This window comes from Meles meles, chromosome 14 (assembly GCF_922984935.1).
Source record: "Meles meles chromosome 14, mMelMel3.1 paternal haplotype, whole genome shotgun sequence".
In the NCBI taxonomy this organism is placed as follows: domain Eukaryota; kingdom Metazoa; phylum Chordata; class Mammalia; order Carnivora; family Mustelidae; genus Meles; species Meles meles.
In genome coordinates, this window is record NC_060079.1 from 74101973 (window position 1) to 74121768 (window position 19796).

Genomic DNA, 19796 nt, shown 5'->3' on the forward strand with positions numbered 1-19796 from the left:
GGTCAGTTGTAGATGTCCGCGGTGGGGAGATGGCTCCTTTCTCCACTGCCGTAAGACATGAGGGCCGGTCACCTTCCAAGCTGAGTCGTATCTGACATGGCGTATGTACAAATTGCTCTCCGACTTCAATGAAGAGATAGCAAGTTAGCCCTTTCCAGACTTACATTTATCTTGCCACACAGTGATTTGGGAATTTTATGGTTTCTAAATGAGGCATTTACGACCAGGAAATCCAGCTCAGTGACAAAGGAGACAAACTGTTATATCCAATTCCTGCTGATGTTAGAGTCGAGGTTTATTACACTGCGTTGGGGAGGTCAGAGACTCGGGGCAAACCTACGTAGATAGTTTTCTTAAGCCCTAAATCTGGATCCACTAATTGATGGGCTGTTGACTCTGGTGAGTTACCAACACGCCTCCCCCTGTCTTCTTCATGACCTTGTTTCCACCTTTGAAACACGGCCTTTCCACTGACCAAGAATGTTTCTAAGACACCAAAAGATCCTTGGTATCTGGGTGTTCAAGACGGGCATCACCTTTTTTCCCCTCAACTGGTTATGTAAAAAGCAGCCTTTAAAACCCTTCAAGTAGGAAAAGCAGCTATTTTATTTCTTGCGGAAAGACTCCTCCTCCTTTCACCGCCACAAGTATATGGGACTGGTGACCACGAACTCACCTGCCAGTCGCTGGGTACCCCAGAGGCAGGCCCAGCCCCTGCAGCGAGAACTGCCACTTGACTTGGTTTTCTTTGGGACAACATGGGTCACGGAGAGTGTGTAGACACGCGGCTGCCAATGCATTGCTGGGATAGAACACCACTTTGTCTCCAAGTTATTCATCTCAAAATAAGCAAGGAAGCTGATGGAACTCTCGATAGAGCTGAAGAGAAAAAGCCAGAGGCAACGGGGTTGTCTGTGCATATGTAGCAACGACTAGAAGAATTCAGAGCCAGACTGTGGCACAACAGTGCATGTAGGCAAATCCTCTGGCAGATCTGATGCCTAGACCTGCCTCTTGAAATCTGCATCATGGAAACACACACAGGGGCATGCAAACTGGTGTGATGATTCCCCAGGTACCCAACGTCAGCTTCGACAATTACCAACACTTGTCAGTCTTGTTTCGTCCACCTTCTTTCTTTCTTCTCAAGTATTTTAAAGCAAATTTCATAAACCATGTTATTTCACCCCCAAGGACTCCAATATCCCGCCCCTCCTGGGACTGTCAAATAATAAATACCCAATATTCACTACCGGAAAATGAGCAATGTTATTTTTAATACAGATGTGGTACAGAATATTTAATTACAGCAGGGCAGAGATTCTAGTTAAATAAAATTAAAAACCTTTATTTTTCCAAATATAAAATTACTAAATTAATGTCTCAAAAGAAAATATAACATGGTGAAAGCTTTAAAATTACACCACTATTCACCACAGGATTTATGATTTACCGATGATACACTCCACCACTTTGGCAAAAGGATGAAATTTTTTTTAAACAGTTTATAAACCTAACATAGCAAAGACTGTGTACATCTCCATATTGCACTTTTTTATGTACAAGGATAAAACAGGAAGGTCAAGTGTGTTGCGTATGCGAAGAGCGGAACAAGTTTGTCACAACTGAACTACTGCAGAAGCTGATGTGAGGAGGATTAAAAACGTAGAAATGTCATATGTGTATGTACAGAATGCGGAGACTGTATGGACAGACTATGTACATAACTATATACTGTACTACTTTTAAACTTTTAGCATAGTTTTGTTTATTAATAGAGGCCTTTGGTTCTAAACTGCTTGACTAGTTTTAAGCTCACACAGTTTCCTAAGCTTCCATATTCTTTTAAATGCAGGTAGGTGAGTATAAAAGCACTAACCCTCCTTGGCTCACTGGTACAAAAGTTACAACGGTCCATTCCCTTAGGTCATCAAAAACTAGTCACAAAAATAGTTCTCGTATTCAACCCGAATGTGCCACAGGAAAAAAAAATTATGTTCAAGATTTTCCAGCTTTGCTTAGAGGTGGATGTTACTCCAGCCTCAATTTCAGCGCTACGGTCCCTGCTAAGTACATTCCAGAACACTTGTTTTCTCTAGGCCATTTATTTTAATACTACTCTGTAAGGAAGAATAAAATTTCACTCCAGCTTAAGAGAGTTCACCATACCTCTGTTAAGACAGAATGAAAACTTTGAATATTGCCAGAAAGATTTAAAAAAATATGTGTACCCTCCAATGACTCCTCTAGAAAATCTGCTATGAAATAACACAGTTCTTCATTTCCTTTCTCTCCCATTCCCCTTCACGTCTCCTTGTGCTCGGTCATCCCCATGTCTTGCATGAGCCCAGTGATTGGCTTTGGAGATCATCCTGAGTTTGCAAATGACAAAGCAAGTCCCCACAGGTGACCCATGAGGCAAAGTCACACAACTGAGGACGAGCTGGTCATCCCGTGAACCATGGTGCTTGTTGGAGTCCCACTGATGGCATTGAAGATGTGAAGGGAATTCGGTAAGACACTCGTCTTCTCCTCCAGCGGGCAAATCTTGAGGCACAGAAACACAACATTACCCAGGTGTCATGCCCCTAACGACATTTCTCAATGACAATGTTTATTCATCCCCTGATGGTCATTGCTCCCCTGAATGATGGCGCTTTGTGGAGGCACTGTCAGCTCAACTAGCAAATGGCCTTTGTCAGATCAGGATCACACAGAGAAAGTCAAGTACTACAGGTTTTGTTTCCTTTACAAATCAGTGAATGGAACCTTCTAGACTCACCTTCTAGACTCACCAGATTATAAGGCGGTGAAGCCTATCTTACACATACTTCACAGGGACACGACCTAATCCTGTCCCTTGGAAAAGTCTTTTTAAAAAATGAATCCTGAGCATCTGTTTCTCTACTGGCTCCTTTTCTCAGGGCTTTATGGATTTCCATCCTAGGAAGGAGTGCGCAGCTGCCCGTCTGACCCGGAACAAGTCTCTCTTCACATTCGGTAATGCAGGGGAGAATTCTAAGGGCAAGACTTGACCTACCACCAGGCGGCAACTGAGAAGAACATACATATTCAGAGGCTCCCCTGGAAAATCCCAAAGCAAGTCTACTCCAGGTCATAACCCTTTTTTGCTTGAGGGCTCAAAAGAGTTTACTCTTCCCAGTTGTTGAGATAATGGAAAGTTCAAGGTGCAGTTTCTTAGAGTACAGCCCTGTGTTAAATGTCCAAATAACACGGGAGTTTACGTCAACATTATCAGTCCATATGTTTTTCCTACTTTCATCTCTTCTGGTGCCAAATGCTGACACCAACTGATCAAACTCTGTTACGTAGGAATCTGCAAGCTCTGTGGAAAAGACCTCAAGCTTTCTCCAAAACTTGTTTCCACGGGACCATCCCTTTCTGCTTAATTATTCACACATTTCTTTCATCATTTCCATTTTTTTCTACTTTCCTAAAGGTCCAGAAGAGGGTGGCTCCTTTTGCACACACTGTCCTTATGCCAACGTCTACAGTTGTTCAAACACAGTCCTAACTTTATGTGAGGCAGTCTATTGAGGTTCAGAAAAATAGAACTGAAAAATGACATTACCATCCCATCTGATTGTGTCAGCATGGAGGAGAGAAAAAAGCACACAAGTGAGAGCTTAGACATTTAAATTAGTTTCCCATGACAGAAATTTCCTAACTAGACTACCACACGATATGTTAACTGACACAAGTGGGCCTGGTTTCCATTTGCAAGACTGAGAGACCATTATGGAGGGAACAGACAGAAGTCGTTACATACGATGGAGTGCTAACGTTGCTTATTAAGACTGGCACCAGGACTCGGAGGTCATCGCTGTGGTTGATGGAGAATGGACCCCTGAGAAAGCAATGCTGTGGCAGCTGCTCTCTGACATTCAGTTGGCTGCCCAGCCAGCTATCCCCTCTGACTACTGAGCCCACATACGTAACTCTACTGGAAGGAACCCCTACAGGAAGGTGATAGTAGCGACGTAACTGGGAAGGATGCCCATCATGACAGGGGGCAGCCATGAAGAATCAATCCCCTGGGGCAGCCAGGCCAGCTGTAAATAGCCAAAAACTGAACAACTCTATTTTTTTAAGTGGCAAAAGTCATTTAATGCAACAGAAAATTCCTTAAACTGGGCTTGTAAATCCTGGTCTTTCAAAGGATTGGGTGAATGAAAAAATTTCTAGGAACATTACGGGTATTTCTTGTGAGAGTTTTGTTTTGCTTTAAACTAGGTTAGTGTGGGGAGGGACAGAGCTTTGAACCATGGCCAGTTCTGAGCACGACAAAAGGGAGGTGGGCACTGCCCTTCTCTGGTCGTATTGGCTGGTATCAGGTGGGTGAGTTGTTAGCTGTTCCCCCAAGTAACCTGTGTTCAGAAAGTAGCAGCCAACAGCACGCTACATTCTTCTAGAAGGTTTAGGCCATCACAGGGGGTATCCGAGACCCCAACTAATGTGTGCTTGCTCAAAATGAGAACCCCAGCACGGCCACCTACCTGCTCATGCATGATTTCAGAAAGCTCTTTCGCCATCTCCCTGTAGTTGGCCTTCATTTCTTCCTGGTACTCTAACTGGTCTTCTTTGATCAGACGCTCATTTATTGCTAAGGCTTGACCACAAGCTTCCACAAATTGCCTAAAATGGTGTGACAGAGGGAAATAAAGATAAGCTGAGGACACAGAGTGAGTCCAACTGGTAGTATCTTTTTCTTGAATGAGCACAGAAATGACTGATATTTGATGAGAGAAAGACATTTCCAGTGTGCTTTACCTGAAAACTTCTTTAAGCAGCTTCACTTTGTTGTCTGGGTATCTTTTTGTGTTTGTGTCATCTAAGAAAGCTCGGGCATATGCTAGTGGGCCTGCGTTAACCTAGATAAAGAACAAATATTTAAAATTATGTTATAATAAAAAATGACCATTATCACTGATTTGGTTTCAGTCGGCAGGTTCTAAAAATGCCATTTGAGTTAGTCATGATCCATGTCCTCCAAGAACGGACAGCCCAAAGAGGAAACCACAGACAAAGCTTATGTTGTTCTATGTCATTTGATTTTATCAACTCAGACATCATCAGGGCACTTGAGATGATGGCTCATTTTATGAAGGAAGAAGTCAAGTTTGGAAAACGGAACCATCTGTTCAAGGTTGAACATCCAATAAATAAAAGATCAGAGCCCAAGTCTTCCAACTGGTATTTGTGCTACTCTACATTGAACTAAGGTCCATCTGGTGAGTTTAGTGAAAAGCCAAAGAATATAGTATATTGGCCAGTTTTTAAAAACCAACCATTCGCCTCCTTGAACTGTGTAGACGGCCATGAGCAAACTGACTTGCTACCTTCAAATGAAGTAACCATGTGAAATGGGCTGAATGCCAAAGATTAGGGGCCTTTAACAACAGGGGGAGTGAACCAGAACCCTGCATCTCTCAATCAGCCAAGAAAAGTTCTCTGAAGTTGGGAGGTTAGGCTACATGAGAATGTAGAGAGCAGGAAGGTTAATTAGACCCACTGGGTGGGAAGAAGAAAGTCCCAGGCCTCTGAGACAGCGTGAGAAACAACCTGACCACGTGATTACTGCATCATTTTTCCTGGGAGGTGTGGTGGGCTCAGAAGGTAAGTTAAGTAGGGCGGGCTGGCTGTCTGCCCTGTCACTGTTGGCGAAGGAGCTGGGCTACAGTTCTGATCCATGGTGGACAGGACTTGTGCAGCAACGGCAGGAGAACCAGAGACAGGGAGACCGAGGGCCACAGTGGTGGGAAGTGGGCCCTGAGAGACAGGAGCAACCAGCTAACCCTTAACGGGGACTGCAGGTGTCATCACACTGGTGCTGTGTGGGGGACTACACTAATGACCTGGGCATGACCCAAATGACCAATTATCCAAAATGACACAATCTGCTCAATTTTAAGGATATGTAAAGAAGAAAGCTGATAAGACTTCCTAAGGTCTAACAAAGCAAGATCCTGGAGAATAGAGTCGCACAAGCCACTTGATAGCTCTGTCTTACAGAAGAGCAACCCCAGCAAGGCTCTTGGTGAAAGAATTACAGAAATACAAAAATAAAACGGTGAAGTTAATTTCCTCCACCTGCAACTTTGTTGTTATCTTGGTGGGTACACATGTACAAAAATCTCCTCATCATGGAGTAATCATCTTTGCTTTTTAAGATGACTGGGTGTTTATATATATATTTTAAGAATTATCTGTTTGATGGAGAGTGTGCATATGCGTATGTGTCGGGGCGGGAGAGGACAGAGAAAGGAGAGAGAAATTCATACTCCTCATGGAGCGCAGAGCCTGCAGTGGGGCTTGATCTCAAGATCCTGAGATCAGACCTCAGCCGAAGCCAAGAGTCAGACGCTCAGTCAGCTGCGCCACCCAGGCGCCCTGATGATTGGGTATTTATAAAGCTCTAAGGCTACTGTCAAATGGCAGGGCCCATTTTGCCCTTTAGAAAGCTCAACCTGTCCAGGCACACCCTTTACTGGCGCCCACACCCCTCTGCTGGTGTTCTGATAGAGGCTGGATGTTCCCGGGCTATGTTACTGAGTGAACGGCTTTGTTTTCTAACTGCAGAAAATTGTGACCTCTGACCCCATTATGTAATCACTCATACTGCTGGAATATTTATCAAATTCACCTGATAACTTATTTTGGCACTTAAGTCTTTCAGGTCATAAGGGAAGAGATTCAAACATCTGTAATTACTTCTGTGGTGAAGGACATTTAGAAAACATTAGGCAACAACCCAGTGTGGATTTGGTAAAAAGGTGACAAGAACTCATTCCAAAAAATGAACCAAAACCCCCCTAAAACTTATATATTACAATCCAAATGCAACTTTCATAAATGTACCCTTTTTTCCCCCCTAAAGATTTTATTTATTTACTTGAGAGAAAGCGAGACAGCATGAGAGGGGAGAGGGTCAGAGGGAGACGCAGACTCCCCACTGAGTAGGGAGCCCAATCCTGAGACTCAATCCTGGGACTCCAGGATCATGACCTGAGCTGAAGGCAGTCGCTTAACCAATTGAGCCACCCAGGTGCCCAAATGCACCCTTTCTGAAAGAGAAAAGAATTAGCTATGAGGATATGTGTATGTGTATATGTGTGTGTGTGTGTAAAATATATGCTAGAATTATTTATATATATTTAAAATCAATAAAGCAAGAAGCATACTAATCACTGTAAGGAGGTAATTTAACATTTACCAATTTCCTAGGAAAACATGTAAGTAAGATACCCTTTAAAAACCAGTAATTTTGAAGTATGATATACAAAGCAAAAGGTATATATGAGAGTATAGCTTATTAAATTTTCACAGCTGAACATATATGTATAATCAGTACTTAGAACAAAAATGATCTTTTCCATAAATGGTGCACATTGCTGGATAGCTATGTGGGAAAAAATGTATCTTGCCCTTATCTGTTACCACATACAAAAATCCATTCTGGATGGATTGCAAATCGATATAGGAATGCCAAACAAAAGAAGGAAATATAGAACATTTTTTAGACAGATTTAAGAACCAAGTTCTTACAGAGGACACAAAAACGCTACCACTTAAGGAAAAAGTAATTAATTGAGTTATATTAAAATAAAGAATTTCTGTAAATCAGAAATTAAGAGAGTGAAACTTAAGGTACTTTTCCAGATTATAAATTTCATGAAAACCAAAAAACAACAGTTTTATAAGGAAACCTACAGCTTCTTTATATTTAGAAGAGTCTTAATGCTTCTGGTTAGGCCACTCAAATTCCCCAAACTGAAAAAACTGAAAAAAAAATGGCGGGGGGTGGGGGGGGGGGGAAGGTTCATATAGAGAGCTGTCTCAGGCCCCTAGCAGACAGGTCAGGGGACACTCTCTCTACAAGTGGGGTTAGGTGGGGGCCCTAGTTTACCGCCCCCCTCTGGTATCAGGAGAAACCGCATAGATCCTGGAAGGTAAGTGGGATCACCAGGTAAGCTGAGGAGCTACACTCAACCTGGCTGGACTTGAAATTGACCAAGGTCCAGATGAGCCTTGGCACCTGTTGCCCGGGGTTTGCTCTGTCCAGCGCTCAGCTCACCTGAACGCTCACGCTGCCCTGCAGTTTGAGCTGCAGTTTGATCATGTCCACCTCAGCTGAGGAGCATAGCTGCCGGAACTCGGCCACCTTCTTGCTCATCTCGTCAATGGCCACTTCGATGGGGTTCAGGTCGGTGTGGTGCTGGTACATGACGGGGATCCGCTTCTTCACGTAAGGGAAGCAGTGTATTGCTGTGGAGGAATGGGTCCCAGAATCATTCCGCAGCTCACACCATCTTTACAGTTACTGAGGTAGAAATACTCAGTAGTCTCATGTTAGAGATAAGGAACCCAAAGCTTGCCCAAGGCACAGGCCAGGATTTTGTGGGACCAGAGTACTATCTTCCTTTATCACCGCGTATGTTTAATGACAGGCTGTATCATGTGACGTCAAAAGAGCTGGGTCCTTGTTAAGCTTTAATGTGAGAAGTGTGTGTTTGAAAAAATCACTTTATTATTCTCTGCTCAATTTTCTTAACCATAAATGCTTTCCCTTCCTTGGAAGTTGCGAGATCTGAAAGAGCTAGTATGTAAAAGATGGCTTGGAAGATATAAAGAACAGGATACCATTCTGAGATGTCACAGAACAGATTTTAAGGCCAGAAAATCGCTCCATAAACATATCCTTGAGAACATTCATTTCTCTACAGAACTTTGAATCCCGTGCTTGAGTTTGCACAAATCAGAGAAATCCGCGAAAAAGACTAAGTGAGACTATATTTCCCAGCAAAGAATTTTAGGAACCAGAAATTCACAAACTGTTGAAGTCACACTAATGATCAAGATATTATGAAACATAAATGAATACAAAACAGAGATAAAAACATTTACTATTTCTTATAGTTTCTTTGCTACAAAAAAGCTGATCAGTATTATTTTCATTATTCATTATTCATTATATATTCATTATTATCGTAACAGGCTATCTGAACGTATCAACACCAAAGAGTTTAAAAATGAAGAGAAAAACAGCCAGTTTCTAATTTGGGTCTGTTTCAATTTCTAACTTGTTGCTTTATGTGATGTATAAATATCTATAGTATCTCTATTTAATATGTACTCATGAATAGACATGAATATATATGCTTAACAGCTTAGTTTAGTTTTTAACAAGCAAAGGTAAGATGGGAGCGTTATGCTTGGACCACTGCTCTTTAATAAGTGGCTCAGAGAGTTTACTTAGAAAGGACAAAAATGAGAAAACAGGGCTGGTGCCATGGAGCACACAGTTCAGATGGACCATCTGGAGTCTAGAAAAGCCAGAGGTGTTCAGCCTGCCATAGCCTCAACTGTCACACCCTTACAGGCCTATTCCAGTCCCTAAATGTTTGTGGTTTTTTTTTTTTAACCAATCCAAGGCCAAAGGTCTTGTCTCCTATTTCTTTTGCATTCCTTGTAGATAGTTTTGAGTGGCAGCCACTGGGATCGATAAACCCCCCCTGAACCTAACACTTCTCTGGTAGTGTGACAAGAACCGGGTGTTGCCACTTTCCGCCAGGGAGCACGGGGATGTGGACAGAAAGTGCTTTACAGGTGAGCGCAACTGCAGTAGATTTGTACCAAGTCCCATGGAAGTGTTTCAGGAGGCTAACGGCCATGTCAAATCACAGAAATTCTGAGGTCTGTGTTTCGACAACAGCACTGTTTCCGAGAGAAAAACGAATTCCAAGGATATTTGTGAGGTGTCCGTGGACTATATGGATTTCACTCGGCGTGAAAGTCCTGAGTCTTGCGATAGTAACTGGAGATGTAGAGGAGCAAAGCAGAGTGTGCTAACACAGAAAATGCAGCTCCTGTGCCTGAGCCCAGCAGGCCCGTGTAGCTGGGTCACCCCCTGCCTTCCTTGCTGGCCCCATCTTCCCCACTCTCCCTCAGAGTCTTTCAGTTCCAGCCACGCTGGCCTGCGGGTCGTCCCCTGAATGTGCTGCATACAAGCACCCCCACCACTGGCCTTGGCCCTGACACTCCTTCTCCCTCCGGATGTTTGCATGGTCTACCCCCTTGCCTCCTTCAAGCCTGGACTGTGTGGCGCCTCCCCAGTTTACGCCATTTAAACTGCCGCCCTCCCCAGTCAACCTCGCATGTCTGATCTCCTTTTGCGTTTGTCTAGAACACACATTCACTTCCAGTACAGGAATGTTTACTGCTTGTTGTCTGTCTGCTCCTCCTGGAAGGTAAACTGCGGAGATCTCTGTTTTGTCACTATGACAGGCTGGAACACGGCCAGCGTCCCATCCATTTGTTGAATTAATCAATGTGTTACTGCCCAAGAGTCTAAATGAAAGAATGAAGTGGCCTGGAAGGTGGCAAATTCGAGGACTGACTGGGTGGGAGGATGAGGAAGAGGTGGCTGAGAGGGGTGAGTGCCTGCACAGTCTGGTGAAACTGAGTAGAACATGAAGAGCCGGACAATGCCTCTGCCCCTCTTGGGAGTCTTGGCAGGATTTGGAAGACTCTGGAACAGTGAGTGACTGGGAAGAATGTCCATAGCAGGAGTTCTGTAGGAGGGGGTCAAGCTGGGAGGCAGGCTCAGAAAGGTACAGCAAAGGGGCCTGCAGGGTGATCACTAGGTTTTGCAAATGATCCCGCAATCCCAGCAGACTGACCAATCCAGGGAAGTGAGTCTTTGCCGGGTTCAGAGGGCAGAGAGGGCCAGGGCTCCCCTACAACTTGAACGGTCAAAGTCTGGTTTGAAGCAAAGCAATGGAATTAAGAACCTAAAGGAATAATAACATAAGGGAAAACCCTGAAGTTCAAAGTCTTCAGAATATACTGGTGTATCTTTAACTGAAAGTTGATATAGAGCTTATGTGCTTTTAAAGCTTTTATTTATATCTTTATTTAGAGAGAACGAGCTCCACCAAGCTGGGGGAAAGGGAGAGGGAGAAGGAGACTCCCAAGCAGACTCCCTGCCAGGCGTGGAGCCCAATGTAGGGCTTGATCGCATGACCCTGAGATCATGACCTGAGCCAAAATCAAAAGTTAGACACTCAACTGACTGAGCCACCCAGGTGCCCCTAGCTTATGTGTTTTTAGTACCATTTTTTCCTAACCCATTCTTCAAATCTTTATAATGCCCGACCATGCTTGTGATATTTTGAGATCTTTCAGGATAAAAACTGTACTTTTTGGGGTGTTTTGTTGTACTGTCATCCCCTCTGGCACAGCAGCAGCCTCAAAAAGCAAGGGGCTCAAGGGCAGCTAAGATCCAGCACAATCCAGCAAAACAGAGTACATTCTTTTCCCTCCTGGGTATAATTTACAAAGTTCTTTAACACAAGATGGATAGCGTAACCCTCATTTTACAGATGAGGGAACTAAGGCACGGGGAGCAGGTAAGTGACTTGCCCAAGATCCCATGGCTGAGCACTGACCCGGATCTGCAGGCCCCAGGCCCCGGCTCTATTCCGCCCACACGTTCTCATCCTACAGCTGAGCCTACAACCCGGGGGCTCCTTCACCTCTTTCTGCGTGCTCAGACTCTGTGTCTCCTCTGTCCTGGCAGGCAGGGAGCTTGGCTCTTGTTCACCGACTCAAAAATGTTTCTGTGACCAGATGGTCAACTATAACCCTGAAGGGAATCTGGCCAGGAAACACCCTATGGTAGTAACTGTTTATAGATCAGTAACGCTACCTGAGCAGACTCATCTGAATAAAAAAATCCTCACCCTGACTCATCAGCGAACTTGGCCTATCTGAAGCAGTAGCACTCAAACTAAGGGGCGCCAGGATCCCCTAGTGGGGGCGAGGCTTGTTCAACCCGGGCCCACACCCAGATTTTCAGATTCAGTGGGGCTGGGCGGGGCCCGAGAATCTGCATTTCTCGGAAGTTCCTGGGTGATGCTGATGCTGCGGGTCTGGGACCGGTGTGATAAGCGCTGCCTTAGTCATGACAGCTGGAGAGATAAACAGCTGAAGCTAGCAAAATGGCTCCCCCTAGAAACAGAGCTGTCCTGTCTAAGAAGAAATCTGCAGCTGTGTCCATTAGAAAACAACTCACTTCCAGCTGGGGAGGAGTTACCCCTGTTGAGGACGGCGCTGTTTGTGTTTTACAGGTTGTCTTTACTGTAAAAGCAGGAGTAGGGGCTCTTTAAGAATGGAGGCTTTCTGTTTTTTATTTTAACTTTTATCTCAGTTCCTTCCTAGGAAGGGTAGAAGATTCCCCAATACGCTGTTCTGAGCTATTTCACGATGAGTCATCATCTTTCTATGGTAATAGCTTTACTGAGATACAAATTCACCCATTCCGAGTGTCCAAATCAGTGGACAGAGCAGAGGCCCATGTGAAATGCGGCATCTTAATGGTGCTCTTTGCACTCGGCATCACAGGGTTCCGTCTTAGTGACCCGCCAGACCACTCTGCAACACTGACTTCAGGACAAGCGACGAGGACCTTCCTGGTTGAGCTTAATGACCGCTCTTTGAAACACTGGGTGGACACACCTGGCTTTCTAAGCAGGCCTCCTCACTGATTTTTTTTGTTTTTTCTTTAAAGTCAAGAAAGTGTTTTCTTTTGTTATCCCTGTCATGCTGCTGATCCTAACCCATAAGTGGGTGGGTCAGGCTCCCCCAAAGAAGGTAAAAATGATGCCCAAGATGATTCTACACCTCCAGGAACTGGGAAATGATGCAAAACACATTTCTGAGGTTGGGTTCTCGATGGCTACACAGTGTCCAAGAATCTATTAAAACTCAGTCACAGCCCAGCAGATAGCCTCAGAAGGCAGTGAGCTTCCTGGCAGTGGAGGTATTCAAGCTGAGGTTGGCCAGCCACTCTCAGAGATGAGGTGGAAGGGCTCCAGGCTCATATCCCATTTATTCACTCAGCCTACAATCCCAGCGCAGGTTCGTGCTGGGACCTGTGTGATAAAGGTACGTAAGGGGTCCCTTTCTGTGAGGGAGACACGGAACTGTGTGCAGGGGCTCTTGGGGCCCTGGGCTTAGAGAGGTCTAGAGAGGGGTCCACATGGGTTTCAGAAGGAGTCTGTAAATCACCTCAAGTCATGTGCATATTCACTCGGAGGAGATAAGGGTCCATTATTTTCATCAGATTCTAAAAAGGGTCAGTGACTTGACTGCATATGAACTTCTGCTCTAGTCAAAGAAGGAGGTGCTAACAGCTAAGTAGAAGAGTGTCAGGAGTCCTCCAATGTAAGCACCAGATAAATACTAAACTGAAATGGACACAGGGGGAAAGTTAACGAAGCTCAAAGGGCCCTTCATTCTAGAAGCTTCTGGATCCCTTGTGAAGAGCTCTTCATCTTGGTGTCCAGGCTCATGTCTGGACATGATTCTTCAAGGAAGAAGCCGGGGAAACGGTACCTGTGAGGATGGTGCGCCGTTTGCACTGCTCCTCCACCCCGCCCTGCCTCTTCCCCGTCTGAGTGAAGGGCATCTCGAACATGAAGCGGCGAATGTTATGGGACCTCTCAAACTCCGTCTTCCTTTCCTGCAATTCTTTCTCATCAAAGAATGGAGTCACATGAGTCACCTGGATGTATGCGTACTTGGAATCCAGATCCTTGGGGTTGACCTTTAAGTGAACAAACAAAATGGGAGATTGGTACTATTTGAAAGACTCCTTCCAAGCATCCCAAAGCTTGTCTTTCCACTTTTTATTAATAAAAGATTTGGAGGAGTGCCTGGGTGGCTCAGTCAGTGAAATGTCCGACTTTTGATTTTGGCTCAGGTCATGGTCTCAGGATTGCAGGATCGAGCCCTCCCTCCCCACCCCCTCACCCCATCCCTTGGCTGGGCTCCACTCCACACTACTCAGCAGGAAATCTGCTTGTCCCGGTCCCTCTGCCCCTTCCTGCGCTCACACATGCGCACGCGTGCTCTCAAGTAAATACATAAATAAAATCTTTTAAAATAAAGAAATAAAAGATCTGGAATAATTTAGAAATGCTGGAATAGCACAACAAACAGCCACATACCCACCACTTAGAACAATTGCTAATGCTTTGTTTCAAATACACACATGCATACACACAGGCGGACGGATATTTAAACATACACACGTGGACCTTTATTTTAGCTGAACCATTTCAAAGTAAGTGGTATCCATGATGCCACTTCAGCCAGCATCTCCTAAACATGAGGACATTCTCCCCCATGACCATAATATATTATACCTAGTAAAATTAACTTAACCCATGATATCACTCAGTATGCACTCCATTAAAGTTCCTCAAATGTGGCTCTTTGTGTTTGAACCAGAATCTAGTCAATGATCATATTTAATCTAGAATTCTCCACCTCTTTTTCATGACACTGAATTTTTTAAAGACATCATGCTAGTGAATGACTTCTCTACGTGGATTTTTCTGCTGGGTTCCTCAACTGTATTTTTACATATGTTTATTTTAGTAATAATGTTTAACACCTAGAACCTCAAATTATAATTAATCTGTAGAGAGATTAGATGTAAACAGATGTGGATGAATTACTTGAACACACAGACTAATCTGAGACTCATCTAACTGTAAGTTTAGTCCTGACTGACTCTGCACATAAATGCTTTTAGAACTGCATCGCTAACATCTGGGACGCACCAGAACACGAAACACAGGCATTTCCCATACAAGTACAGCAGCTAATTTAGTAGGGAGACAAATCAATTTTGCACATCTGAATCATATTTAAGCTTGCAGAGCAATAAAAGGGGGTCTGACAGAAATGACTGCAGAGAATCTGGAGACAGTTCTGGAACTGGGGCCAACAAACGAATGAGGCCAAGAAGGTTTCGCGGGTCTCAAATTACCAGGCACCACTGTCCTCTCAACGGGGATGTGTGTGAAGAAAAATGAGAAATAGGTGCAAATGTGCCTAAAACTTTGGAATTTAAGAAAATCAAAAAGTCATGAGTTATTACTTCTATTTTAGAAACAGCCATCTGGCCAATCCCTGTAACTATACTCAAACCTAGAAATGTAACTCTCCTCAGCAGAACCAATTTAAAAGCAATGGAAACCACGTGCTTTCCTATTTCTTCAGGAGTATTTCCCTAGACTTCATTTTCAAAGTTGTAGGTCCATGTCAATATCGGCAGGAGCAGAGAATTGGTGTCTGGGGGTAGAAGTAAGCAGGAGAACCCTGAGACGAGGTTACAATGTTAAAGCCACAGCTTGACCTGGACAAAGGTTTCTGTTTCAGAGAAGAAAAAAAAAAAAGGCAACCGGACGTGAGTAATTTGGTCTAGGAAAAAAGGAGGCCTTCAAAAAAGGAGGTCTTCATAAGATCGTGTTGAGGTTTCTGGTTAAAAACAGACCAACAGTGTGTGTTTATCCCTTTTCCTACTTGCAACTCCGTTCAAATGCAGTACAGACTTAACCTGTGAGGAGCAAGGAGGAGGAGAGAAGATAGCAGTGGATGAGGGCGTTTACTGAATTTCTAGAAGGCACCTGCATGGAGGTGTGCTACTCAACCTGGCAGGGTCCCTGTTTTCCCATGTAGGTGGGACAAAGAGTCCTGGGGAAAACAGCACCCAGTCACAGTAGCAGTTCTTGTCTAAGTTCCCACAGAGAGGGGTAGCCAGTGAGTCAGAGCCCCTTTCAGAAGCCTGCTGCTATGGACTAACCCTCTATGCTCCCACCAAATTCTCAGGGTGAAATCTTAACCTTAATGTGATGGTACTGACAGGTGGGAGGTGATTAAGTCATGAGGGTGATGCCCCCAGGAGTGGGATTCATGCCCTTATATTAGGGGCCCCAAAGAGCTTCCTGTCCCCTTCTACCATGTGAGGACACAGTGAGAGGAGACGGTTGTCTGTGAACCAGGAAGAAGCAGCTCACCAGGCACAAAATCTGTGCCTTATCTTGGACTTCCCAACCACTGCAACTATGAGCAATTTCTGTTGTTTAAAAGCTGCCCAGTCTCCGGTGTTTGTTACAGCTGCCTGAATGGACTGATGTTTAGAAAGACCAGCAATAGGATTAGGGTGACTGGGGGAGGAGTAAGGTGGAAACCAAGACGAGTGGCCAAAGTCTATTTGGAGTGGCCAAACTCCAGGTTCCCTTCCCTTGTCCCCACCCCACAAGACAGAAGAGGTTGCCCCTTGGAGAAACTGGTCTGGAAAAAGTCTAAGTAGGTTTACCAGTCTCAGCAGAAAGCAGGGGCAAAGGTACAGAGCAGAACACAGGGCAAGCAGGTCAAAGCTTGCAGAGTGAACATGGGACCTTCAACCCTTGCTCAGGTCCTGCATCCAGAATCCAGAATTACCTGTTTCCTTGTCCCCAATCTACCAGTTGGGCAGGAAACTGGAAGATGCTTCCCTGGAGGAAAAAAAGGGCCTCAAGGAAACAGATTTCAGAGACTAGGATTTCCAAAGCAAGGCTCAGGATGGAAAATGAACCAGGGATTCCCCCAAAAGGGTGAATTTAGAAGGATGTAGAGCTTATCACTGCTGGAAACTGAGCAGGAAGACATTTTTGTTTGCTTAATATTTAATATTTATTTATTTACATTATTTTTATTTTATTTCTTTTAAAGATTTATTTATTTTAGAGAGAGGGAGTATGTGTGTGCATGCATGAGCTGGGAGCAGGGGGTGGGGGGGGAGGGAGAAAATCTTCAAGCCGACTCTCCACTGAGCACAAAGGCCCACACAGGGCTTGATCTCATGACCCATGAGATCATCATCAGAACCAAAACCAGGAGTCAGATGTCTAACCAAATGAGCTACCCAGGTGCCCCAATTTTTATTATTTTTAAACTGAAGTGTAACTGACACACAATATTACATTAGTTTCAGGTGTACAACATGGTGATTCAACATTTCTATATGTTAAGCCGTGCCCCACAAATGCAGCTACCATCTGTCACCCGACACTACCACAGTAGCACTGACCACATTCCTGGCGCTGTGCTTCTAACCGGAAGTCCGCATCCCCTACTCCCCTTCAGCCATTTTGCCCATGGCTCCGCCCCCTTCCCTCCTGGCAAACACTGGTTTGTTCTCTGTATTTATGTTCGGATTCTGCTTTGTGTTTGTTTATTCATTTGTTTGGCTTTTTATTTAGCAGGAGGACTTTTTTTTTTAAAGATTGTATTTATTTATTTGACAGAGAGAGATCACAAATAGGCAGAGAGGCAGGCAGAGAGAGAGAGAGAGAGGAAAGCAGGCCCCCTGCTGAGCAGAGAGTCTGATGCGGGACTCCATCCCAGGACTCTGGGATCATGACCTGAGCCGAAGGCAGAGGCTTATCCCACTGAGCCACCCAGGCGCCCTAGCAGGAGGACATTTTTAAGGCAAAAAACAGGAGCTCTACCTCGGCCTGAATTTCAGGAAACAAAGGGATACTCAACTTCCTGGAGATGTCCCAAAGACAGTGGAACACATAAATATACAGAGAAACGTATAGAAACGTATAATTTCAGAAAAGGTCTTCCTAAGAGCAATACAGCAGAGGACACCCGCTTTAAACAGAAATCCTAGATCTTATTCCTACAAACATGCTGGCTCGTTAGTTCCTTCCTTGGTCTGTCTGTCAGTCTGTCCATCTGTCCATCATCATGCTGAAAGTGGTATATCCTTTCAGACGTTACTTTGTAAAAGGTATCTTTTGTTTTTAAATATTTTATTTATTTATTTTTTCAGAGAGGGAGAGAGAAAATGCACGAGCACTAGCGGGGTAGGCAGAGGGAGATGCAGACTCCCCACTGAGCAAGGAGCCCGACGTGGGACTCAATCCTAGCACCCTAGGATCATAATCAGAGCCAAAGGCAGATGCTTAACTGACTGAAACACCTAGGCGTCCTGTAAAAAAATAATCTTTTTAAAATAATGAAATCTTTACTTAATGAAGGACGTCAGAAATCACAGAAAGGTGTCAAGAAGAAAAAAATTACACTTGTTACTCAAGGCCAACCATTCTTAATTTTTCCTGTTTCTCCCCCACTATACACATTTATGAATACATATGACCAATCACGCATCATCAATCAATAATACAGTATTATATTGCTATAAAATATTCCCAAACATGGTCATACCTTGCCAGAATCCTGTATCATTTTGACATTTTCAGAACCAAATTTATCTGAGTAAAGTTTAAGGAGTCTCTGGGAAATTTCTGACAGAGGCGTGAGTTTGGGTTCTTTGTAAATATATTCTTTTCCATCTTCATCTTCAAAGAATCCCTGTGACATAAAGCACAATCAGAGCTATTCCCAATTATAAGCCCTAGGTTTACCACCCAGGAAAGATGCTTGTGTTATATGGGTTAAAAAAAAAAAGCAAAAAAAAAAGCAGGAGTGGGGAGGATGAGTCTAAAACAAAATCCTACTTCAACAGGCTTTCTGAAGAGGAAGGGAAAATGATAATAATGTGAAGTCGGGCTGCAAAGATAAAGGAAAACACAGAACTGCAAACTCATTCAAGAATGCTGTCATTAAGTGTTGAGTGAAATGGAGGATCAGGGATTCAAGACTTCTCTTGGGATCGAATGATGGGATTCAAGCCTGTTTCACATTCCCAAGAAGCAGAACTCACTAACAGTGGTTCGGCAGCCTGCTCCGGGCGGACCTCAGAAACGCACATATTCTCCCCTCACTGGCCTCCCCCATGTACACAGGACTTTTCGGCATAAACAAAAACATTCCAGTCTGGAGCAGGTTCCGCAAAAGTTATCTGAAGGGTGTGTAAGTTCTGTTTTGCTTTATTTATGAGAAAAATATGAAAGGGCTGGAGCACGATAATCAGAAAACAGTTTCGCTCTCACCGGTTGGCATGTGGTTCAGCACCCATCATGTCTGAATACAAAAAGGCTTAGAATTGCATGGGAAGTGAAAAAGGTTGAAAATTTTAAAGTCCAGATTGGGGTTAATACTTGAAAGAAATGAGAAAAAAAAGTTTCTTATCTAAAATAAAAGAGAAAATGGTGCAAAATACACGGTATATGAAAAAAAAATGCAGGCTAACATGAGACAAATAACACCCACATCAAACTAGGAGTTTAGATGCAGTAATTTCACTACATTACTTGCTTTTTAAGCATTTACTATAATTACCTCCACATCTGTTTCACTGTCTGTGAACTGGTATTGCTATAAAGTTATAAAAGACAATAACAGGGTAAATCGAAGGTTATATAATGCTCATAGAAAACCACACACCCTAAATAAATGATTATAACTTAATGCCATTTAATCATGTTAGAGACTTGGAGGTTAAACTTGCAGTTAAATTTAAATGAACCCTTTTCCACAGGGTTTCTAAACTATGACAAGGGTAAATAAACTTGTGGAGATACTATACTACAAAAGATAGGTGCACAGGGAACACAGGAAACCGGAAAAGTCTTAATTTTCATTTTAAAACATGCAGTACAGATGTGTAAGGAAACAGGTGATTTATTTCTGTAAATGGAATAAAATGTTAATTTTTTTTTTTTTTTTGGAGTTTGTAATGACCAGACAGATATACATACAGACTGGAAAAGGAAACTTGCAAACCACACTGAGGTACCAAACGTGTGCTAAAAATGTCTTATGGAGGGAGAACTTACCGCTGCCTTAAGAAAGTAATAAAGAAAGGACAGGAAGAAAAAAAAAAGCAGAGAGTTTACTGCCAAGGAAGATAAGAATCATACTAAATATGACAAATTCATCAAATTAGCATTTATAGAAAACAGAAAAATTTATAAAATGTAACTTCATAGAATTAAAAAAGCAAAAACAAAACAAAACAAAAACAAGGACTT

General features: G+C 43.6%; 1 protein-coding gene across 21 annotated transcripts in view; it reads right to left on the bottom strand.

The window, feature by feature from the left end:
- Window positions 1-1321: 1321 nt before the first annotated feature.
- DOCK9 (dedicator of cytokinesis 9) overlaps window positions 1322-19796 on the bottom strand; it is a 283179-nt gene continuing 264704 nt past the window's right edge. For 9 of the 21 annotated variants that reach the window (XM_046028152.1, XM_046028144.1, XM_046028136.1 and 6 more), the window contains 8 exons: window positions 19602-19607; window positions 19105-19140; window positions 18088-18234; window positions 13417-13627; window positions 8096-8286; window positions 4792-4892; window positions 4518-4656; window positions 1322-2547 (listed from right to left, as the gene is read on the bottom strand). In XM_046028152.1, the coding sequence (XP_045884108.1) occupies window positions 2425-2547; window positions 4518-4656; window positions 4792-4892; window positions 8096-8286; window positions 13417-13627; window positions 18088-18234; window positions 19105-19140; window positions 19602-19607 (954 nt within the window). In that variant the 3' untranslated portion in view covers window positions 1322-2424. Of the gene's footprint in view, window positions 2548-3592; window positions 3601-4517; window positions 4657-4791; window positions 4893-8095; window positions 8287-13416; window positions 13628-18087; window positions 18235-19104; window positions 19141-19601; window positions 19608-19796 lie in introns of all 21 variants that reach the window. The other 12 variants (XM_046028150.1, XM_046028154.1, XM_046028139.1 and 9 more) reach the window with 3 other exon arrangements.